Genomic DNA, 20,658 nt, shown 5'->3' with positions numbered 1-20,658 from the left:
CTACTGTTCTTTAATTTTTCATTGCAAAATACTTTTCTCTTTCCTGCTGTATCAGAATTATCCTTGCCTTCTGTCCTTCTGACATGTGCCTCTGAGAACATGCATCTGTTCTCAAAGATTTAAACACAATTGACTGAACTTTGTTAAATCAAAATTGTACCAAGCACAAACAAACATTTTTGAGTCCTTCCTCAGAAACACAATAGGGAAAATAATCCGATGGCATTAAGTCTGGTTGAAAGGACAACCTGTGATTTAAAACAAGCCTGCTACTCCTCTTCACAGGTAGTCCAAAAATAGACTTAATATATTGCTGCTCTACTACTGTAATGACTGTCAACGGGCAGGAAAAGTGGCACCTCCTGGGTACAAGTTGCTACACTTTGACCAAGACACTGGACATGAGTACTGCACCCTTATTCCCATTCCACTAAATGTGATCGACATACCATCATAGGTTCCACTTTCTAGCAAGGCTCCACTTTCTTCCAGTGCTTTAAACTGCTCAACAGGAATGAAATTATAGTCTACCCCAGGGACCTCCCCATCTCTGGGAGCCCTTGTAGTGCCTGAAAAGACAGAGAAAACACTCTTGTAAGATACTTACGTGCTGCCTGTTTACCAAATACTGCCTGCTGTACAATTCAGTAAAACCAAAAGATGTTTGAATCTTTACACAGTGATGATGCAATTCCAGTAAAGATCAAGAGTTGGAACACTGGTGAACAAGTGAACAATAATGTATAAAACTAGGCCAATAACTTATGTAGGAATGACAGTTCTGGCATTGAGGAAGGAGGAGTTAAAAAAAGATGGGTGAGGTGGTAATTAGAGAGAATTATTTCTTATGCTCAGTGAAGCAAAACCAACTTCTGTGGAAGCTGACAATGCCTGGGCCAGGCATTTGGAGTCTGGGATTCTGGAGACCAGTTTAACAGCTGTGGTATTTTAACACAGCTGTTAGGGTGCTTCATCTCCTGTTTCCACCGGTACCAACTCACTAACTACATTTCTGGGCCACCAAACCCATAACTGAGCACAGAAACTATTTTTTAACCTTATAATTCAGAGTGTAATTCAGGCACAGTCCAAACCCTGGCTGTAGGTAAGCTTTTTCAACATAATCAGTAAATTGCTGTATTAATGCAGAAGTTCTCAAAGTGTTATGCCTATAAATACGTGCCTCCCATAGTTATAACAGCTTAATTAAAGCTCTCCTGGGAAAGACTCCACTGATTCCTTACTGCCTATATCCTAACAGTATTTTAAAGGCATTTATAATGTCTTAAAGGCATTTATAACGTCATTTTGTCAGGTAGCAGCATGAACAAGAGCTGCTACTAAATAAACTGCATTTCACTATTTCACTATCATTATCTTTCCAGAAAATCACAAACTCTTGGGCGCACTCAGTAGGTAACAATGCTAAATGAAGAATGGAATTCCTGTAGTTACAAAAATGTTAGTTGACAAACTTTTAAGTTTTTAGTGCAGCGAATACTTAAAGGCAGTCGATGATGAGCCTTTTTAATCAGTGAACCTCTGAGACAAAGTAAAGGATGATCTTGAGATAATTAAGGACTGAAATGACACAGAAGGGTGAGAGACAGGATAGCTGGCAGCTGGCAGAGCGTCCTGTACCTTGTGCTGTGCTTTCTATAAATGTCTGCTCGTGGGAGCAGTAACCTTTAGGCACCTCGCTAAAGGCAAGTTAACACCCGTGTTGGTTGGACAGGGAGGTGCTAACAGATGCTCAGAGCAGAAGGGCTGGCATAACTGATGAGACAGGACCATCCAGATTCTCTCACTAATTAATTCTTGCTGTGACTCTAAAGTTTGTCCATGTGCTGTTCCTTCTTCCTTTTTTTGGGCCATGGATTCACTCTGCCTCTTGCTACCACTTCCTTCTACTGTCTTCTCAGGATGAGTGAACAACAGTTCCCATGTACCTTCTGTCACTGCAACCCTTTCTGCATATAATCCCTCCTGCAACTCTCCTTCCAGCTGCACTACTTTGCCTAATGCACGTGACCTTCTCAAGGTCTCGGTTTCCTCTTTGTGCAAAACCCAATACATCGACAAAAATCAGGATGTGTTTGCCCTGCTTGATCATGCTAAGGAAGATTTATTTCCCATGGCAGCTGTGGTTATTCTAACAACAACTGACAAACTTCCAATGAGTAAAACACAGATAGAACCAAAATACTCTGAGCTTGAATCCTGAAGTTTTGCTGTCCATATTGGCTGTAACTTTTCACTGCAACTTAAGATATGAAACTATTCCAGCAAAGCCATCGACAGAAGTTTCTGCTGCAAGGTAAAACTCTAAACCAGATTAAGAGAGAAGGATTTAAAGCTCTCAAATTATATGGCAGTTAGCAGGAACAGATCGAATGAGGCTGATCTTTACATACTTACAAGGGATGGTTCTCAAGTAGAGATTGTCTCTGATCACTTGCTGGAGTTTATGGTCTATTGAGCCCTTCTGGAACTGAAGGCTCAAGTAGTGGCGCAAGTCTTTATTGATGACTTTTCCTTAAGAAACACAAACAAGAAAACTCATAAAAATTAAGCAGGATCTCACAAGAACAGCATTTCATAGAATCATAGAATAGTTAGGGTTGGAAAGGATCTTAAGATCATCCAGTTCCAACCCCCCTGCCATGGGCAGGGACACTTCGCACTAGACCATGTCGCCCAACGCTCTTTCCAACCTGGCCTTGAACACCGCCAGGGATGGAGCATCCACAACCTCCCTGGGCAACCCATTCCAGTGCTTCACCACCCTCACTGTAAAGAACTTCTTCCTTATATCTAATCTAAACTTCCCCTGTTTAAGTTTGAACCCATTACCCCTTGTCCTACCACTACAGTCCCTAATGAAGAGTCCCTCCCCAGCATCCTTATAGGCCCCCTTTCACTGCTATAGATGTTTCAAATAGAGAAAGCAGCAGAAAGAGTTGGGTTGTTTTAAATGCAAAGACCTGAACAGAAAAGACATTCTATGCTACCAAAGCCTGACTCTGCTGATGTAAATTGGCATGGGGACTGTAAGCACAGCTGAGCAACAGCCATCCACCCTCAGTATCTTCCAAGCAAGGCAACGACAATGTTCTGGAATTGTTTGGAAATCACTAAGAAGTATTAAACCACAAAATCTATTACCAAAATTAAAAGTCTCTACAGGCAGGAAATGGCTTCAAAATATCATGGTAATACTTTCTACTCAATTTACACCTACTGTTTAAGCACTTGAACTCAATATTTTATCACATGGGAATCTGCATTGTTGATATTATAAAAAGAAAATATTTTCTTTTTAAACCTCCTGCATGACAGAAGAGAGCTTTTTTACAATTATTCCCTTGCAATACTTCTGTCAGGTATCATTAGTGAATCTGTCATATCACTAGATAACCACAGCCCCTTCAGCACACAAATAACTGAGCTCTTGTATTACCGCTTCATCCTTCTGACAGAAGGGTACAAACCAATCTTTTGTACCCTGTCATTCCCAGAAAGCACATTAAATAGGGCTCAGTGACCTTGATAAATTTACGTTATGTACTACAGCAGAACACTCAGGGCTTTAGGGGAAAAGACTCAGTCTTTGTCTTCCAAACTCAATCTAGGAGATGGCCATTAGCAGGCATATGCTTGTGTAGCACAACAGCAAACAAAAGCTGGAGCAGATGCTGCTCCTTTTAAATTACATCAGCAACAGGTTATGAAATGCATCAACCTGCCACAGGAGTGATTTTGCAGGAGCCTTTGAATCCTGCCGAGACCAACTGCTGAAGAGGCCACCTCAAAAGGTCCAAGAATGAAATGGGGAACAGGCCCACATCAGTCTTAACAAAAAGCTCAGCTACACCTTAAACTGAGATTTCTGTACTTACATGGAATGTCAAATTTGGAAAAAACCCAACAAACCAAAACCACTAAACCCCAAAAACCCCTTCCACCACTAACCAAATTTTCCCAACCACGTGTCACTGCTGGAAAGTTAACTGCACGTTTTCATTTGGCAAGTTTATACTTTCCCTTCCCTTTTTGCCATGTTAAGGGCAGATACACACCTTATACTCATCTCAAACTTTACCTCAGCTATCACCATTCACCAACAGCAAACTGTATTTTAATTTGCACCCTCGTCCTCCAACAAACGATGGCATGCTGGAAAGTATCTGTGAGTGAAACCACGGTTACCTATCAGCCCTCTCTTCACAGAGGTCTGTGCTGTCCATAAATGAACCAAACCCCAAACCAAGCCACCCTAAGCCCCAAGCAAAGAAAGAAGCCCATAGAGGCAGCACACCCGGTGCCTAATGTGAGCCCTGAGCTCCAAAAGCGTATTTCTCACCCCTCTTGAACACTGTCACTTAAGAATCACATCCAGAAACACAAAGAGCATTCTGCAGCACTGAGACAACACCACGGTACAATCCTCGCAGCTTTCCAGGAGTTCTACAAGCAATACAGCAATTCCCACTAGTATGGGTGGGGTGAGCAGCTCCCCTGTCCCCTGACTCCTTCCCAAACAGGAATCTGGCAGCACCTATGCAGCTCCCCCGGGCCTGATGCTGTTATGACAGCGAGCTCCCCAGCTCAATTCCCTATTTTGCCACCACAAGCTGTTTTTTATAAAACTTTGGATTTGCTTCCTGCAGCATAACGAGCAAAACATGTCATGGAAAATGAAAACAAATGGTGTAATCTCCAGCAAGAAAAATACTTCCCGTTTGTTACTACAAATCACTTTATTGTTTGTAGACAAGATGGTTTCTCAGCATTAAAAAATGTTTCACCCCTAAAATGGTCCATCCATCTTCCTGTCAAAGCCAGATCTATAGCACTGTACTTCAACAATACATGCATATTTCACTTAGGCAGATCAATACACACATATTTCACTCAGGCAGATGAAGCTGGTTGTTATCTCTGTTCAGAGTGTTGCAAGTTGGACAAACTTGGCAAGAGGTGAAAATCTGTGCTGGATGTAGAATTACAAAGGCTTTATTTATTCACTGATCTTACCCTCTTCATGTTTTGAAATTTAAAAGCTCATAAACCCTTTTCAATAAATATCAACTCAGTCTAAATAAAAAAAGTAAAAGCAAAGCTGGTGCTAAGAATATGCTGACATTGAGGGGTTGATCTTAACATAAAAACCTTCAAGATCAGACTATATCCTGGGACTAAATTGAAGATTGAAAAGATTGCCTGAGGAAAACAGGAGAAAGTCAAACAAAATAGCAGGCAAAGGAAAAATGACAAAGTCACAAAGAGAATGGTATGCATTAGAAAACAAAAAAATCCAGTAATACCAAGAACGCTTTAGGCAACCTCCAGAGCTTGTTTTATGCAAAGCCCAGACATTTCCCCATTCAGGAGCTGAACGTGCTCCTTACATTGTTTCGCGCAGGCTTTTAGAAGACTCTCATGTATCAGACTCTCTAAAATGATCTAATAAATGTCGGGTTGGTGTTCGTTGTACTGCTGAGCTGCCTCTGAAGGATGCCACATGCAACACAGGGACCAGTCAAGAGGAATAATGTACTTTATACCATTCAGGCTCTGCAAGATGAACAGGCACAAGCCTCTTGCTTTCAGTTTTAACTTTCAGCACAAAGGAACTGTTTCAACAAGGATATGCACACTGCAGTTTGGTGAAGAAAACTAAGGGACTGCAGAAGAAAAAAAGGCTTAAGTAGCACTGCAGCAAAATACAGCACCGTGAAGTACAGAGATGAGTATGAGTGAGAGAGACATTACAAAAACCAGAGGTCATGGCTTTTATTTCTCATCACACCACAAACTCCAATGGTCAAGCTGCCATTGCTGCTACACCTAAGCAGGACAAAGACACTATTTATACATCCAGCCTGTCATGGAAACGCTGAGGTATACATGTTGCAATTACAAACAGATGGGTATGGCCACGGTGCTACTGGAAGTCAACACAAAAAAGTCCATTTCTAGATTAGTAATGCTGGTAAAACAACAAAGCTCAAAGTTGAAATATGCAAATAGATTCTAAGAATTCAATCTGTGAATATTTTATGTCGCTGTCCAGTAGTAAGTCATAGCAAAATAATCAGAGACTGGTTTGTGTTGGAAGGGACCTTAAAGCTCATCCAGTTCCAATCCCCTGCCACGGGCAGGGACACCTTCCACTAGAGCAGGTTGCTCCAAGCCCCTGTGTCCAACCTGGCCTTGAACACTGCCAGGGATGGGGCAGCCACAGCTTCTCTGGGCACCCTGTGCCAGCGCCTCAGCACCCTCCCAGGGAAGAACTTCTGCCTAAAATGTCATCTCAATCTCCCCCCGGGAGGTTAAAGCCATTCCCCTTGTCCTGTCCGTGCAGGCCCTTATCAAAAGTCCCTCTCCAGATTTCTCGTTGGCTCCTTTAGGTACCGTAAGGCACCTTTATGATCATCTAGTCCGGCTAACACTGCTAATATATGGAATACATGCAACCTCCCCACAAATCACTCTGAAGACCACGCGGAAATTCTCCATTTCATTCAGATGTGCATTTCATGCAGGCAGTCATAGGTGACCACTGTGAGAAGGCACATCACTTTCCCTGTGAGGCTGAGGGGCCAGACTCTGCCAACTCCTCCTGGAAACAAGCAGCTGCAATGCTGAGGGACGAATGATGGCATTTTTCTTTCAAACTGATTCTCAAAAAATACTGTTAATTATAAAAGCAATTTTTCAAGTAGCAGTTTATTAAGAGCACGCTACTTTCCCATTAAGCTATATAATTAATTACTAGGGCTTATGCTTTCACTGTAGCCTTCAGCACTAAAACGTATTTTAAGGGAGCAGATGTGAAACTGAAATTGCACTCCCTCGTTCGTGCAGTAAATTTTAAAAGCTTGTCTGCAGCCCCGGTACGCTGCACCCGTGAGTTAAAGGACAAAACCCCCTCAGAGGCTCACAGCAGGCAGGGCGGCAGCTGAGGCCTCGGACCGGTCGGCTCAGGGAGGACCGGAACCCACAGGCCCCGCGGCGGCGGCGGGCCATGGCCGCGGCGAGAGGCCGGTCCCGCGGCAGTCTGCCGCCACCTCCCGGCGCCGCCGGGCTGCGGGCCCGGGCCGCCCCGCTGTGCCGCCGGCCGAGCGAGGCCTGCCGCCGCAGAGCTGGACGGGGCCGGACCGGACCGGACCGGGGACTGGGACCGGGTCGTGCCCCCGCGGCGGTGCAGATCAGCCTGCAGCCTTGGAGCTTAACTCCCCCTTTCTACCACCCTTCCCCGCTCCCCAAACCCCCCTCAGCCCTCCCTCCTTCCCCACGGCTGACCCCAGCACCGTGTCCACGAGGGCTTTGAAGCAGTAACAGAACGAAAACCGTGCAGATTAGATACTGCATTAGATACCTTCTCGAGAAGGCTCAGAGGGACCTTATCGCTCTCTACAACTGCCTGACAGGAGGTTGCAGAGAGGTGGGGTCGGTCTCTTCTTCCAAGTAAGAAAAGATAGAACAAAAAGAAAGAGCCTCAAGCTGCACCAGGGGAGGTTTAGATGGAGCTGAGGAACAATTCCTTCCCCAAAGGGTGCTCAGGCATTGGAACAGGCTGCCCAGGGCAGTGCTGGAGTCACCGTCCCTGCAAGTGTTCACACATCGTGTAGCCGAGGCCCTCAGTGCCATGGGTTAGTGGTGGCCTTGGCAGTGCTGGGGAATGGTTGGACTTGATGAGCTTAAAGGTCTTTTCCAGCCTGGTTGATTCCGTATCATATGATTTTGTTTTCTCAATGGGAGCAAAGCAGGGGAAAAACATAACCAGAATTTCACAATTCTGGTTAAACTCAGAATGTCATACATACAAACAGAATTCCTCACTGCCCAAGGTTACACTCAGCTGTGTGATGTATTAATGTAAGAAGCAGTTGCAAAAGCCAACCCGGAATATGAAAATTCCATGTGAAACACACATTAAGGGCTAATAAAACAGCTAAATGGCCTTGCTTAGAAATGGCTAACTAAAATAGGAATTACAGGTTCGATCAAGTGGAAAACAGTTACAGTTTAATTAAACCTAGGCTATCAATACAGTAAGATGAAGTGATTGTTGATGGGACTAAGCAAAAGTCATTTAAAGAAACACTCTGCTGAACAGTTACCTTGAATCAGGAAACCAAAGTTATAACTAGTGTGCAACACGTTAACTCTGTGATATATCCTCAGCCACTACTTGCATATAATAATTTAATACAAGTTACAGGTCCTAACACATGCGTTCACTGAACACAGACAATTTCTGAAAGCATGCAAGAGCATCACCATATTCACAGAAGACGGAAAAGATGGAAAAGTCCAACAGTGCCATAGCCCTCACTGATGCTGCCCACCCAGCCAACACACACCTGCATTCCCCGTACAAGAAACGGGGGGAATGAATTATTTGAATTCAGACACAGCACCACTTTGAGAATGTCCACCCCAGTCAGCAAGCACAGGCTTCCTCAGCTCATGGGGCAGAAACACTGATGGGTTACTGCAGGAGTCTGATTTTCCTTCACAGGTTCCGGTGGCCCTGGAACCACCAAGGAGGACAGTCAAGGCAGAGAGTGCTGCTCAGCAGCCCACACCCTGGTGCTACATCCCACCAAGGGCTCCATGGACATGGTCCTGCTCAACACCTCCCTCTCTGTCTTCCAGGTAACGGATGCAAGAACCTAAGTTTGGACTCTGCCTGTTACAGAGGGAAGCTCCATGAGAAAATTCAGGCCAGTAAGGAAGTTGAGATGATGACCACATCTGTGCCAGCAATCCACCTGGGAAGGGAGATCCTGGTCCTGTTATGGGCTGATCTCAAGTTAACTTCTGCTCATTCACTAGGAGCAATCAAGCTCACTGTCAGGTAAAGGATTACTGTCTAAAGAGACAAAGAGCTAGAAAGAGCAAGAAAATAGTCATGTTCAGTCCACAGGGCTCAATAAGCACCTATCTGCCATCTGGTGATGACCTGCTGCTTCAGAGGTAAGTCACTGCATGAACGTTCAAAAGTGCAAAAGCAGATAATCATCACAGGAATGTGACATGTACAGCTTCGTTTGCCTTTTAATGAGACTCAAGCAGCAGTAGGTCCACACTGCTCTGCTGCCAAAGTCTAAATGAATCACCACTTTTGATTGCTAGACCTGACACCAGAAAAGGCCAACCATTGACTAATTCAGCAGAGACTCTCCAAAGGGCCACAGCAGGCAGGTCTCTGGCTCGGATGCTGTAAAGGCATCTTGATTTGTTCTATCAGTGGTAGGTAGTGACATTTGTCTGAAAACAGAGATCTGTCACAAGACAGAGATTTTTCCCTGGCAATGAAAAGAACAGACAAGGTGAAGAATGAAACTTGATTTCCTAGAACAAATATGGGAGACGAGCCAGATACATTGGAAGCTTGTTTTCAGATGTGAAATGCAAATTACGCATTTTACAAAGATAAGATTAAAAAAACCCTCAGATTATTAAAGGGCATGAAAAAGGAGCAAAAATATATTTTAATCTGTTTTGGCCATACTGGCAAGACTTCTCACCTTTTCCCTCAACCCAGGATCATTTGTAGAGCTTTGGGTTGAGAGCAGATTAACAAGACATCAAGAACCACACTCTCCTGAAATTACCAACACTGTATCAGCAGGGGGAGAATTGGGGAATGACTTGGGAAAGTTGTTTGATAAGGGAAAGGAAAGCCCTGAGGATTGAGAAGCTGATGAGCAGAGATAAAACTGAACTGGAGTATTTGGCAATAGGGATAGGTATCAAAGGAGGCACTGTGATTCAGAATAATGTTGTAAGAAGAAAATATTTTTGAAATAGATTTTAAATTCCTTGTCAAGATGTCTTACAAAAACTTTCAGCTATTAACAGAATCCCACTAAAGATGCTGGGCTGGGTGAATTTTCCTTTACTACGTGTCTGCAAAGAATATCTGACTGAAGACAGGGACAGCAAAGAAACTTTTATTAAGCCATGCTGCACTCTGCAAGCTACATGAGCATCCCCCCAAAAAACTTAGACACGAAGCTGTGGACTGGAGCTGCTGGCATAGGGTTAGCATCGGCTGCGACTCGACTGCAGGAGCAGCAGAGACATTCCAGATTTAGGCAATGAACGTGCACAGAGCAAGAGGCTCAGGAACAAGTGGAGCAAACATGGAGAGACGGGCAGAGACATGGCCTCGCGTGGGAAATCCAAATCGGCCTCGTTCCACAGTTCTGGAAGTTATGCCAGCATCTGGAGAAAACATGTTATGATAAAGGAAAAGAGTAGTTGAGGAATTACCAAAACTTTCAGGCAAAGAACCATTTGGGAGAAGACCTTTACGCTGTTCTTCCTTTGAGATGAGCTTTTGTACACAGCCCCACCGAGAACATCCCAGCCTTCTGACAGCTTAGAGGGGATTGCTGCAGCTATGCTTTATTTTACCATGCTTTTTAATTGCATCACATAAAGATATTTAGGGGCTACTAGCCATATGGAAATCATTACCCTCCTGCATGCCAGTGTCCTACAGAGATGGATTCAGGAGAGATTCAGACTTGGGGTGGTTTTTGCAGGTGAATCTGACCTGCTCTGTGCACTCTCAAGCTGTCCTGCCCACTGTTTTCCTATGCAATAGAAACTGACATCTAATAAATAATGAAGATCTATGCAAATAGCTACATTTACAAGACTGATTTTACAAATCAGACTGATTTACAAATCTCTACAAATACTCCAAGGCACAGAGCACAACACAAGACCAACCGGTATGGGTGGGAAACACAGAATGAAGGAAGCAGGACTGGAAGGGGCCTCGCTGACAAGCAGCAGGACCTGCCCGAGCAGCAGAAGGAAGAATTTAATTCCTCCAAGTAACACAACTCATCCTTAAACTTTTAATGACAACAGCAAATCTTGATTCTTTGTACTGAAGAGAAATCATGGTGCAGAGCCCTTTGCCAATTCCCATGAAGTGAAATAAAGGTTGTTAAGTGGCTAAATGTTAGTAGCGTCAATCTTCTTTAAAGAAAATTGAATTAAGGATCTTTCATGCAGCTGAATTATGGCTTTGTCATTAAAGATATTCTGCAAATTCAGAAAAAGTAAAGGGTAAGTATGTCAGATTAATCTAATTACATTAACATGATAGATGCAGAACAATTCACAGAAGAATTTACATAGGGCCTATTGTAAAGAAAAAACCTCAAGGCACTTCATAGCCACAATAATCCATTAAACCACACTCATTTACTAGCTGAAAGATGAAAAATATTAGAAAGGTCTACTTTGAAAGGCTTGTTTAATTGTAGTTTGTTATATGCTGTCCAATAAATTCTTGGTAATATATATTTTGATTTACAGAAATTATGGTAGAGAGAAGCCTTCCGGTATTAATAAATTATTTACCATTGCATTCAGAATACTGGAAGGGTGTTTTATGGTACTGCTGGAATAAATGAAAAACTCTTTATCCAGATTTAAGAAACAAGGTTGCCACGAACTTCATTATAGTATGTACATCCCACTTCACTTTAGGGATCTTCTTATTTTTGTTAGTAATACAAAATACACTCAGAAAACAGCAATAACTATGAGCTTTGACTTTTTAAGCCTATAGATTTAGGAGATCGCTCATTACTAGAAATGATCAAAGGGGCGACCACACAAGCCTTTACAGGATAACCCCTTCAGCTCTTCAGACAAAGTGGTGACTGATTCAGGGAGATAAAGTCTCTCAATCCCCGTTCTTGAATGTCACACCATACTGTGTTGTACTGCTTCCTTGAAATCTTACAGGGTTGGAAATGTTCTACCAACAAACCAGCCCATTGTTGGTAAACCTATGCAAAAATAATTTGGCTTTGTGTTTTTGCTTATGAACTTCATCCTTAAAGCATTTCAAGTTTTTAAGATAACTAAAATATTCTTTGTAAGGCATATCCCCAAACAACCTTGAAGAAATACAAAAAGCATTAGCAAATAATGCATTGTTTATTCTGAAAAACACTTGGAGCTGAGAAGGACAAGAGATGAAGTATCAACAGTGGGAGCCTATATGTAATCCTCCAGGTTTTTATTTTTGGCAGTGTAGAAACAGGGAACTCAACTGTAACAGAAGCCTCTAGATTGTGAATAAACATGGCTGGGTTCCTTATCTACCATGGGGGAAAAAAAAAAATAAAAAAAATCTATTGTTAAGTGCAGAAGGAAGAAGAAAGAAAACATTGGCAGAACACAGATGGCATTTAGACAGAGTCTTTCAGTGCCATTTGGTTGCTATATGAAAATAACACTTGTTACCCAACCAACAATTGCCTCCGTTTGCAAATAAATGCATCATAGTTGGCTTAGTCTTGGAAGTGAAGAATAAGGATCCAGCACTGCGAAATCAAGAGGTTTTAAACAGAGGAAAGAAGCATCTTCTACCACCTACCCTGAACTTATCACCCCCCCCAGCTCCAGAGCAAGAAACGTCTACAGGCAGCTGTAGGGGGGGGGACACTCCTGGGCACGAACAGAGGGCAGCTCCCATCTAACCACAACCAACAACAAACACTCTTTAAACCACCTAGAAGCAAAAGCATTTAGCTCACATGCCAGAAGACACGCCAAGTGAGGATAGCAGCAGTAAAGCTCAAAAGCAAAGGAGCATGAGAGCAGGACTCCCGGCAGAGCGGCTGCCCCTTCCATCCGATCGGCACCTCAGACATCGCCGCATCTCCGAAGCGGCACCCGCAGCTGGTAACGCATGGAAGGATGGGGATGTGCACTGCTGTGGAACTGCAGAGTCAGTTGTTAATTAACAGCAGGCTCGTTTGGAAACCCGTAAGTAGGACGACAACAGGTAAAGGCTCTACTGGACTCAAAACCAAGTAGCATGCTGCAGCAGTTATTTCAGTTACGAGACTCTCCGTTAGAGCCTGGCAGTTTTGTGAAGAGGTAGGTATCTTTTCATGGAAGTATATACATTTAATGGGGTTCACGGAATCCCAGAGTGGTGTTTTTCCCCTTGAGCTTTAAGGGACCTTAAAGCTCATCCAGTTCAAACCATCTTCCACTAGACTTCCAGTTGGGTTGCTCCAGGCCCCATCCAACCTGGCCTCGAACACTGCCAGGGATGGGGCAGCCACAGCTTCTCTGGGCACCCTGTGCCAGCGCCTCAGCATCCTCACAGGGAAGAACTGCCTAAGAGCTCATCTCAATCTCCCCTCTCTGAAACAAAACATGCATGTAAAAAACCCAAAAAGATGAGTGCACCAAGAGATGATGAGAAGTGCTGGCAATTACAGGTGGACCACACAGTTCATTACTTTTCACTGAATGCTGCTTTTTCTTTTCTGTATTTCATTACACCTCCAGATATTCTCAGCCTGCACATGATTTCTGTGGAGTGACAGCAGACGTCATTTTAAGTTGGTTTTGTGCAATGTATTGGTAGCAAAAAAGCTCACATCGCCTAATACATTTTCTGCCTGTAACCTTAAGGATTTTTAAAATTAAAATCTTTTGAGTGAAATTCAAACTTTCAGATACCAGCTTCAAGCATACAAGTATCAGATATGATTATAATAGTGCACTGCATGCACAAAGAAACCCACTGCCCATGGGAGTACAGTCAGGAGGATTACCAGTGGGCAGGGTTTTCTCTGATAATGCCAAGTATTTTAATGTACCATTATTAAAGAGGAGAACAGCAAGGCAGAAAGAGCTGTACAGCTGTTTCTGATAGAAGATCAGACACTGAAGGAGATACGAGTTGAACTCAAAATGATTTAAAATAATGAATGGGTTTCAAATAAAACGCAAACATAACCATTTCCTTCAACTTATTGAAGAGAAGAAAAATGCAAAAGAACTTTCCACAAGAGAACAGCTTGACCTTTTAGATTATATATGGAGACTCTCCTCTCCTCTTTTTGATTTGGTGTTTTTTTAAGAAGTGAAAAAAGCACTGAACAGATCAACAATCATTTGTCTATTTATAAAGATTGCTATATTTTCAAGAGATGGTTTAATTCTCTGCTTCTCTCAAGATCCTTCCCCACATTTCACTGGGAGGCAGCATGTATCCTCCTTAATTCATCGGAAAGATGAAGCAGTTTACAACTTCCTAAAATAACTAAGACCCACTGCAGAGAATTTGGCTTTAATTACTGTGGGGTAGTACCTAAAAGTAGAGATAAAATCTGGAGCAGAGTGTGTATTTTGATATTATTACAATGGCTGGGGGAAGAGTCAGTGATGAGCGTCTGCTGTGACATACCAGATGAAGATGTCCTTCCTGCAGGTCAGCAGGGAAAGGCATCCTTCCATCTGACTCTGCTGTAGCTGCTCTTCCTCCTCATCAGTGCTGCTCTGCTTGTCCCTGGCCTCCTCATTTTGTAGCAGAACCCTTGATATTCCAAACACTAGAATGGCATGATTTCCATCTCAAATAAGATGTATTTGCATACATCCAGATAAACCACACCCTGGAAGCCTCTTCCACTGCCAAGTTTAAGACACTGACCCAGGAGAGAGACTTTTACAAGGGCCTTGGAGCAACCTGCTCTAGTGGAAGGTGTCCCTGCCTGTGGCACGGGGTTGAGACTGGATGAGCTTCAAGGTTCCTTACAACACAAACCAGTCTGTGATTCTATGATTTACAGGGATATCTGGAAAGCTCACTGAGCACAGCCTGGGAGCTTGAAACACCTCACAAAACATAGATTTGCAAGATCTATCCATCTCAAAGTAAGAGAAGAATGTAAAGCACGAGAGGCAACAGGCTTTGGACATCACAAGAGTGGATGAATCCAAACACACTGAGCAAGACAGAATATGATCTAACTGAACCACCATGCAAGTGATGGAGCCTGTATGGAGACACACACATGGGCTCAAACACACTACAAGAGTGTTTTACACCCATCTAAAGGGTCAAAACAACAATTAGAATTTGTAATATGCAAACTTGTTAAAAAATTAAAATACAGGGTTGTTTTAATAATAGCACTTTATTAAGGCTTCCACATTATGCACTCAATCCCTTGCTGAGTTTTAATCACCAAGCAACTCACTGCAACTACAGAGGCTGTCTGGCATAAGCAGCATCTGTCACTGCATCGCTCGTACTGCAAAGTCAAATAAAGACATGGGAGCCTTAAAAACAGCGTACGCTGTAGCTGTCACAGGTTATCATACATAAATCATTTAGTCTGCTCTTAATTGAGCAGACACAGAAGTGGAACACTCCGAACCAAAAGATAAGGAACTCAAATAACAGGTGATTTTCCTTAGGGTAAAGATGGTTTGTTTTTCCTGAGTTATAAACAATCTTCCATTCATTCCCTTAAATTTACAATGTGAGGTTTTAGTGTATTCACGCTAGAGAGAAAGATTTACTAAGACAGCAAACAAACCAATTTGGTCTAGAAAGCACAATTATCATACACAACTGAACAAAATGGTACTGGAGTCCCCAAACTCTTCTAATATTAATGCTTCCCTTTGATACTCTACTGCTAATGTGCAAATTCTAACTCGCTGACATTTTCTAAGTGTTGTTTCAATACCCCACCCCAACAAGGGATTCCACACGACAACAGGGTACTTTTGCAGGTTTAACTACTGCAGTATTTGGCAAAAACGGGGTACCCTTGTGTTTGCCCTAACACAGCATCACATTTCAGGCACTGATGTACACATAACATACCATGTCTTATTGAGCAGTGTGTACTCCTATAAAATGACACATTTCAGTCACATCCCCAAAGAAAAATGTCCTTGCAGCTGCTCGATGTTACACAAGCCATTTAATCTGCTTGGGACTTGGCACTGTTTTCCCAGCATAAGGGTATGCGTTCACATGCCAAGACCTTTGCCTTTTTTTGGTTTTGGTTTTTGGGTTGTTTTTTTTCCTTTTAATTTGAGTGTTCTGGTTAGAATAGAACTTATGCAAATCACAGACACATTTATTTTTAGCCTGCTTTCCATAGGATGCAAGACATGCAATTACACTCTGCATAATTTCTAGGCCCACTAACCTATTTCAGTCGGGAGTTTGGCAGAGTAGAAGCCTGACAAAGTTACTCTACTTGCAAAGATGCTGTATGTCTGCCTGCTCTCCAGGAGGAGAACAAACCTCTTGGGTGACCAACCAACAGGGACAACAGAAAACATTCACAGCAAAACGTTTTCAAAATTCCAGCTCTGCGGCCCTTAGTACAAGAGGGACATGGACCTACTTGAGTGAGTCCAGAGAAGGCCATGGAGATGCTGCGAGGGCTGGAGCAGCTCTGCTCTGGAGCCAGGCTGAGAGAGCTGGGCTGGGGCAGCCTGGAGAAGAGAAGGCTCCTGAAGGGGAGACCTTAGAGCAGCTCCAGTGCCTAAAGGGGCTACAAGAAACCTGGAGAGGGGCTTTGGACAAGGGCCTGTAGGGACAGGACAAGAAGGAATGGCTTTAACCTGCCAGAGGGGAGATTGAGATGAGCTCTTAGGCAGAAGTTCTTCCCTGTGAGGGTGCTGAGGCACTGGCACAGGGTGCCCAGAGAAGCTGTGGCTGCCCCATCCCTGGCAGTGTTCAAGGCCAGGTTGGACACAGGGGCTTGGAGCAACCTGCTCTAGGGGAAGGTGTCCCTGCCCGTGGCAGGGGGGGAACTGGATGAGCTTTAAGATCCCTTCAACACAAACCAGTCTGATTCTATGAAAACCATTCTTCAGCTTTGCCCGTGAGTGGCAGTAGAAGGTCCAGCACAGCTGGATCCATAAACTAAGTTTATACCACTGCAAACTGGGCTCTGAAATACTGGACCCATCCCAAACGTCCCTGCCTCACATTGCCTCCAAGTACTACAGTTCTCATAACAGTGTGGTTCATTCCCACACACTGGCCTGTGCAGCAACATCATCGATGGGCTTTTTGGGCACACAGCTCTGCTGGGCTCAACCCCTACTTACTACAGGACACCCCCAAGCTCCAGCCAGGGAAGGAGCCCCTCTGAGCACTGGACGCATGGTGAAGGAGCAATTGGAGCAATTCCTGTTCCAAGGAACAGTTGTCATGCAGTTTTTATGAAGGAATTAGAGCTTCTTGAACCGGCTTTTCAAGGAGCTCGGGAAATCCCCACACTCCCAGAGATGGGCTGTGGCATTCCCAGTGGATAGCTTTGCTTTGTTAGAAGAGAGGCAGTTGAGCATTAAATTCATGCTGCAGATCACACAGCTGTGCCTCACTACACTCCCAAGGACTCCCAGAAATCCAAACCACCACCATTGCAGTGCCAGGTCAGCACTCCACTGATCAGATTACCAGATGTGCCATGTCACAGAGGTATTGATGGGTGACATCTCAAAACTTAACTGGAAAACTTAATTGGCTATCACACCCCTCCCCCCCCCTTCTCTCTGTGCAATCGGTACAGTCAGCAAAATCCTAACTCCAAATGGGCACTGGCCATGACTAATCTTAATGCCTGACTCCTACAGAGTTCACACGGCAATTCTGCATCAAGACATGCTTCATTCAGGCTGCTCCAACAGCCGGGATCAGGGCACATTGGTGGAACCACAGTGAGAAACGGAGGAATCCCAGCAACCAGCCCAGGACAGCACCTGCAGGAGCACAGGCCATGCATGGTTCCCACAGACACCCTCTTTGCACAAGCAGGGCTGGAAGGAAACAGGTTTCATAGAATCATGAAATGGTCTGTGTTGGAAGGGACCTTAAAGCTCATCCAGTCCCAACCCCCTGCCACGGGCAGGGACACCTTCCACTAGAGCAGGTTGCTCCAAGCCCCTGTGTCCAACCTGGCCTTGAACACTGCCAGGGATGGGGCAGCCACAGCTTCTCTGGGCACCCTGTGCCAGCGCCTCAGCACCCTCACAGGGAAGAGCTTCTGCCTCAGAGCTCATCTCAACCTCCCCTCTGGCAGGTTAAAGCCATTCCCCTTGTCCTGCCCTACAGGCCCTTGTCAAAAGTCACATTTTCATAAAAATAAAACATGAAAAATACTTTCTCTCAGAACACAACCTATAAAACAGGATTTAGTATCAGTTGTGGTTCACTCTTAACAGCCTCCTGCTCTTGTTGAAATAATCACAAAACGAACGAACATTCCCCTGTGCATTAAGTTAATCACATAATATTAAAAGTGAGAGGGATTTATCTTTTCCCTCACACGCTATGTCCTATTATTTCATCACTATTCATTTAGATTTATTTTCAGTTATGGCACCCAAGATTGTCAGTTAAATATGAAATAGTGCTTTCTTTGAGGAGAACAAGCACGAGCTGGATGCCAGCAAAGAGGAACTGCTCAGCCTTTGGGATCCAATTGTTTTTTAGTGAAGTGCAAGCAAGAACTGAAATCACCCAGGGAGTCCTATTGCATCCCATCACAGCTCTTCACTCCAGAAACCCAGCTCCACAACAAAGAGAATCAGAGCAATTAACTTCGTGTGATCGCACCAATGGTGCGGATTCATGAGCTCCAAAGTGAGTCATGGGAATGGTTTAAGTCACCATCACCAAAAGCTACAGCTCATTCAGAAGAGCTGTCATAGAATCACAGACTGGTTTGGGTTGGAAGAGACCTTAAAGCTCATCCAGTTCCAACTCCCTGCCATGGGCAGACACACCTTCCCTTGACCAGGTTGCTCCAAGCCCTGTCCAACCTGCTGTCAGCACAACCGTGTGCTCACCTCCACCATTTGGCATAAGTGCTAACACCCTCAGGCAGCTGAGGCTGACATCTCCTCCTTGTTACTTGCACTCCAGGAGAACCAAGGTCGAGAGGGGTCCATGGGGTCTGAAACTGCTGTGAGCAGTGTAGCGAGCACCCACCTGCCCATGCTCACTTCTCAGCATCTGGGGACTCACCAACTCCTGCCTGGGTTCAGAGCAGCTTCCAGTAAGTCTTTAAACATTCAGCTAATCGTTGCCTTGTCTGTTGACATGGAAGCCAACCAGCAATGTGCTTGAAACACTCCATAGAGTAGCACAGCCAGTGGGAGCATGACGAGGTTCACACACACCTCATCCAAACAGGTTTCAACGCAGAGATAGGCTCCTCAACCTTCCTGCTCCTTGAGAGCAGGTCTGCACAACAAATGCTCAGTGACTGAGGGCAGATTGGCTGTAACGAGGCATCATCAAGATAAAAGTGTTTTATCAGCCCAACTTGAAATGCAATTATGAAACCACCCATTTGCAGCAGCAATTCAGCCGACGTAGTGTTTTTGCAGATGAGCCTGCTCTAAAGTACAAGCTTCATTAAGCTTTAACTAATTACATCTCCTGTCCTAACTGATGGTTCACAATTTATTTTTATGGTCCTGCAGGCAGAGAATCTGCAACATAAAGAAGGAACCACTATGTTGAAGCAAAACAATGCAGTAGCTTTAAATTTACAGGAGGATATAAATACTGAAGATTTCCAATTTACTGAAAAAATTTGCTTCATTATTGTTCCCACTCTAACATGTCCCGTAAATAAAAGTGTTTGGACCCTGGAGGACTCAGAAAAAAACCACTGGTGAACTAAAAGTGATTTGATAAATCAAACAGTTGAACAATTCCTATTCTACAGATTAAGCATGCACAAAATCACAAAAATAGGTACAACTCCATTCTAAGAACAAACCACAACTATTAGATTCCTACAAAAATGGCCTATTTATCCCCAAAAGTATGATTATTATAACCTAGTTAAATATTTTTTTTCTCTAGGGCAACACTACTAGCAGCAAAAAATTAAAAGATTCAGTTGCACTATGTACATTTGAGTCCACATTTCAACACTTGCTTTGTCTCCCCATGAAGAGCATCTACTGAACTGGGAATTAATTGAATATTTACTGTACTCATTTAGTTTAATAGCAAGTGGGAAAGAAAGGAAAAAAGAGGCAAACACACAGGTTAGTCATGAGCACGCTGGGGCTCTGCCATCACCAGGAGCCGTGGGCACAGGGCTCCAGTCAACGCCATAAGCTCTTCACAAGAGCCAACATCGGCACTGGGGAGAAACTGCATCCTGGTAGAAGGACTTTTCCTACCCACTAGCTACACCTCCCCACAGCCACCGAGGTGCTGCTACATGAGCAACACCAACACCCAAGGAAACACAAAAGGAAATGCAGTATAGTGGGCAGGTAAGGAAAAGCAGAGCTTGCCATTCAAAGGGTACACGTGAAGCAAGTTGACCTCTAATGCATCAGCAGCAAAGCCCAAGGTCTAAATATCATCTCAGAGTTCCAAAACTGAACTAGTATTATTACAGGAACAGCTACCTTCCCCTACAGCTGTGTCTTTTGCCTTAGCATCTCCTGGGAACAAGGACTGAGCCTACCAGGACATGCAGCTCAATTTTTGAGATGACAGCTACTCTGACTGACCTGAGGTGATCAGCACAGTTACAGTTTGTTGTTCGCCATGTGCTGTACACCACGTACACGTTTCTGACATCTGACAAGAGACAACATTTCACAGGGAATGACTGGGTTTCTCATAATATAATTAATTTAAATCCGTTTACTTCTTTGGGCAGAAACTTACCGTATGCATTCACGCCAGTGTTCTGATCAAAGTTCACCAAGGAATTTACTTTTTTTGCTTGAAACATTACAAAGTCAATTATTTAGCAACCTAGTATATTCTTTTAGTACAAAATCAAGCAAGAAGCACAGTAT

General features: G+C 43.8%; 1 protein-coding gene across 2 annotated transcripts in view; it reads right to left on the bottom strand.

Moving 5' to 3' along the window:
- MAGI3 (membrane associated guanylate kinase, WW and PDZ domain containing 3) overlaps positions 1-20,658 on the bottom strand; it is a 78,548-nt gene that overhangs the window by 36,063 nt on the left and 21,827 nt on the right. For both annotated transcript variants that reach the window (XM_030473603.1, XM_030473601.1), the window contains exons 2-3: positions 2,419-2,535; positions 450-569 (exon numbers count right to left, since the gene is read on the bottom strand). In XM_030473603.1, the coding sequence (XP_030329463.1) occupies positions 450-569; positions 2,419-2,535 (237 nt within the window). The remainder of the gene's footprint in view (positions 1-449; positions 570-2,418; positions 2,536-20,658) is intronic.

The sequence above is a fragment of the Strigops habroptila genome, chromosome 18 (assembly GCF_004027225.2).
Source record: "Strigops habroptila isolate Jane chromosome 18, bStrHab1.2.pri, whole genome shotgun sequence".
Classification (NCBI taxonomy): Eukaryota; Metazoa; Chordata; class Aves; order Psittaciformes; family Psittacidae; genus Strigops; species Strigops habroptila.
Note: the sequence above shows the minus strand (reverse complement) of the source record. Positions and strands in the feature narration are given on the sequence as shown.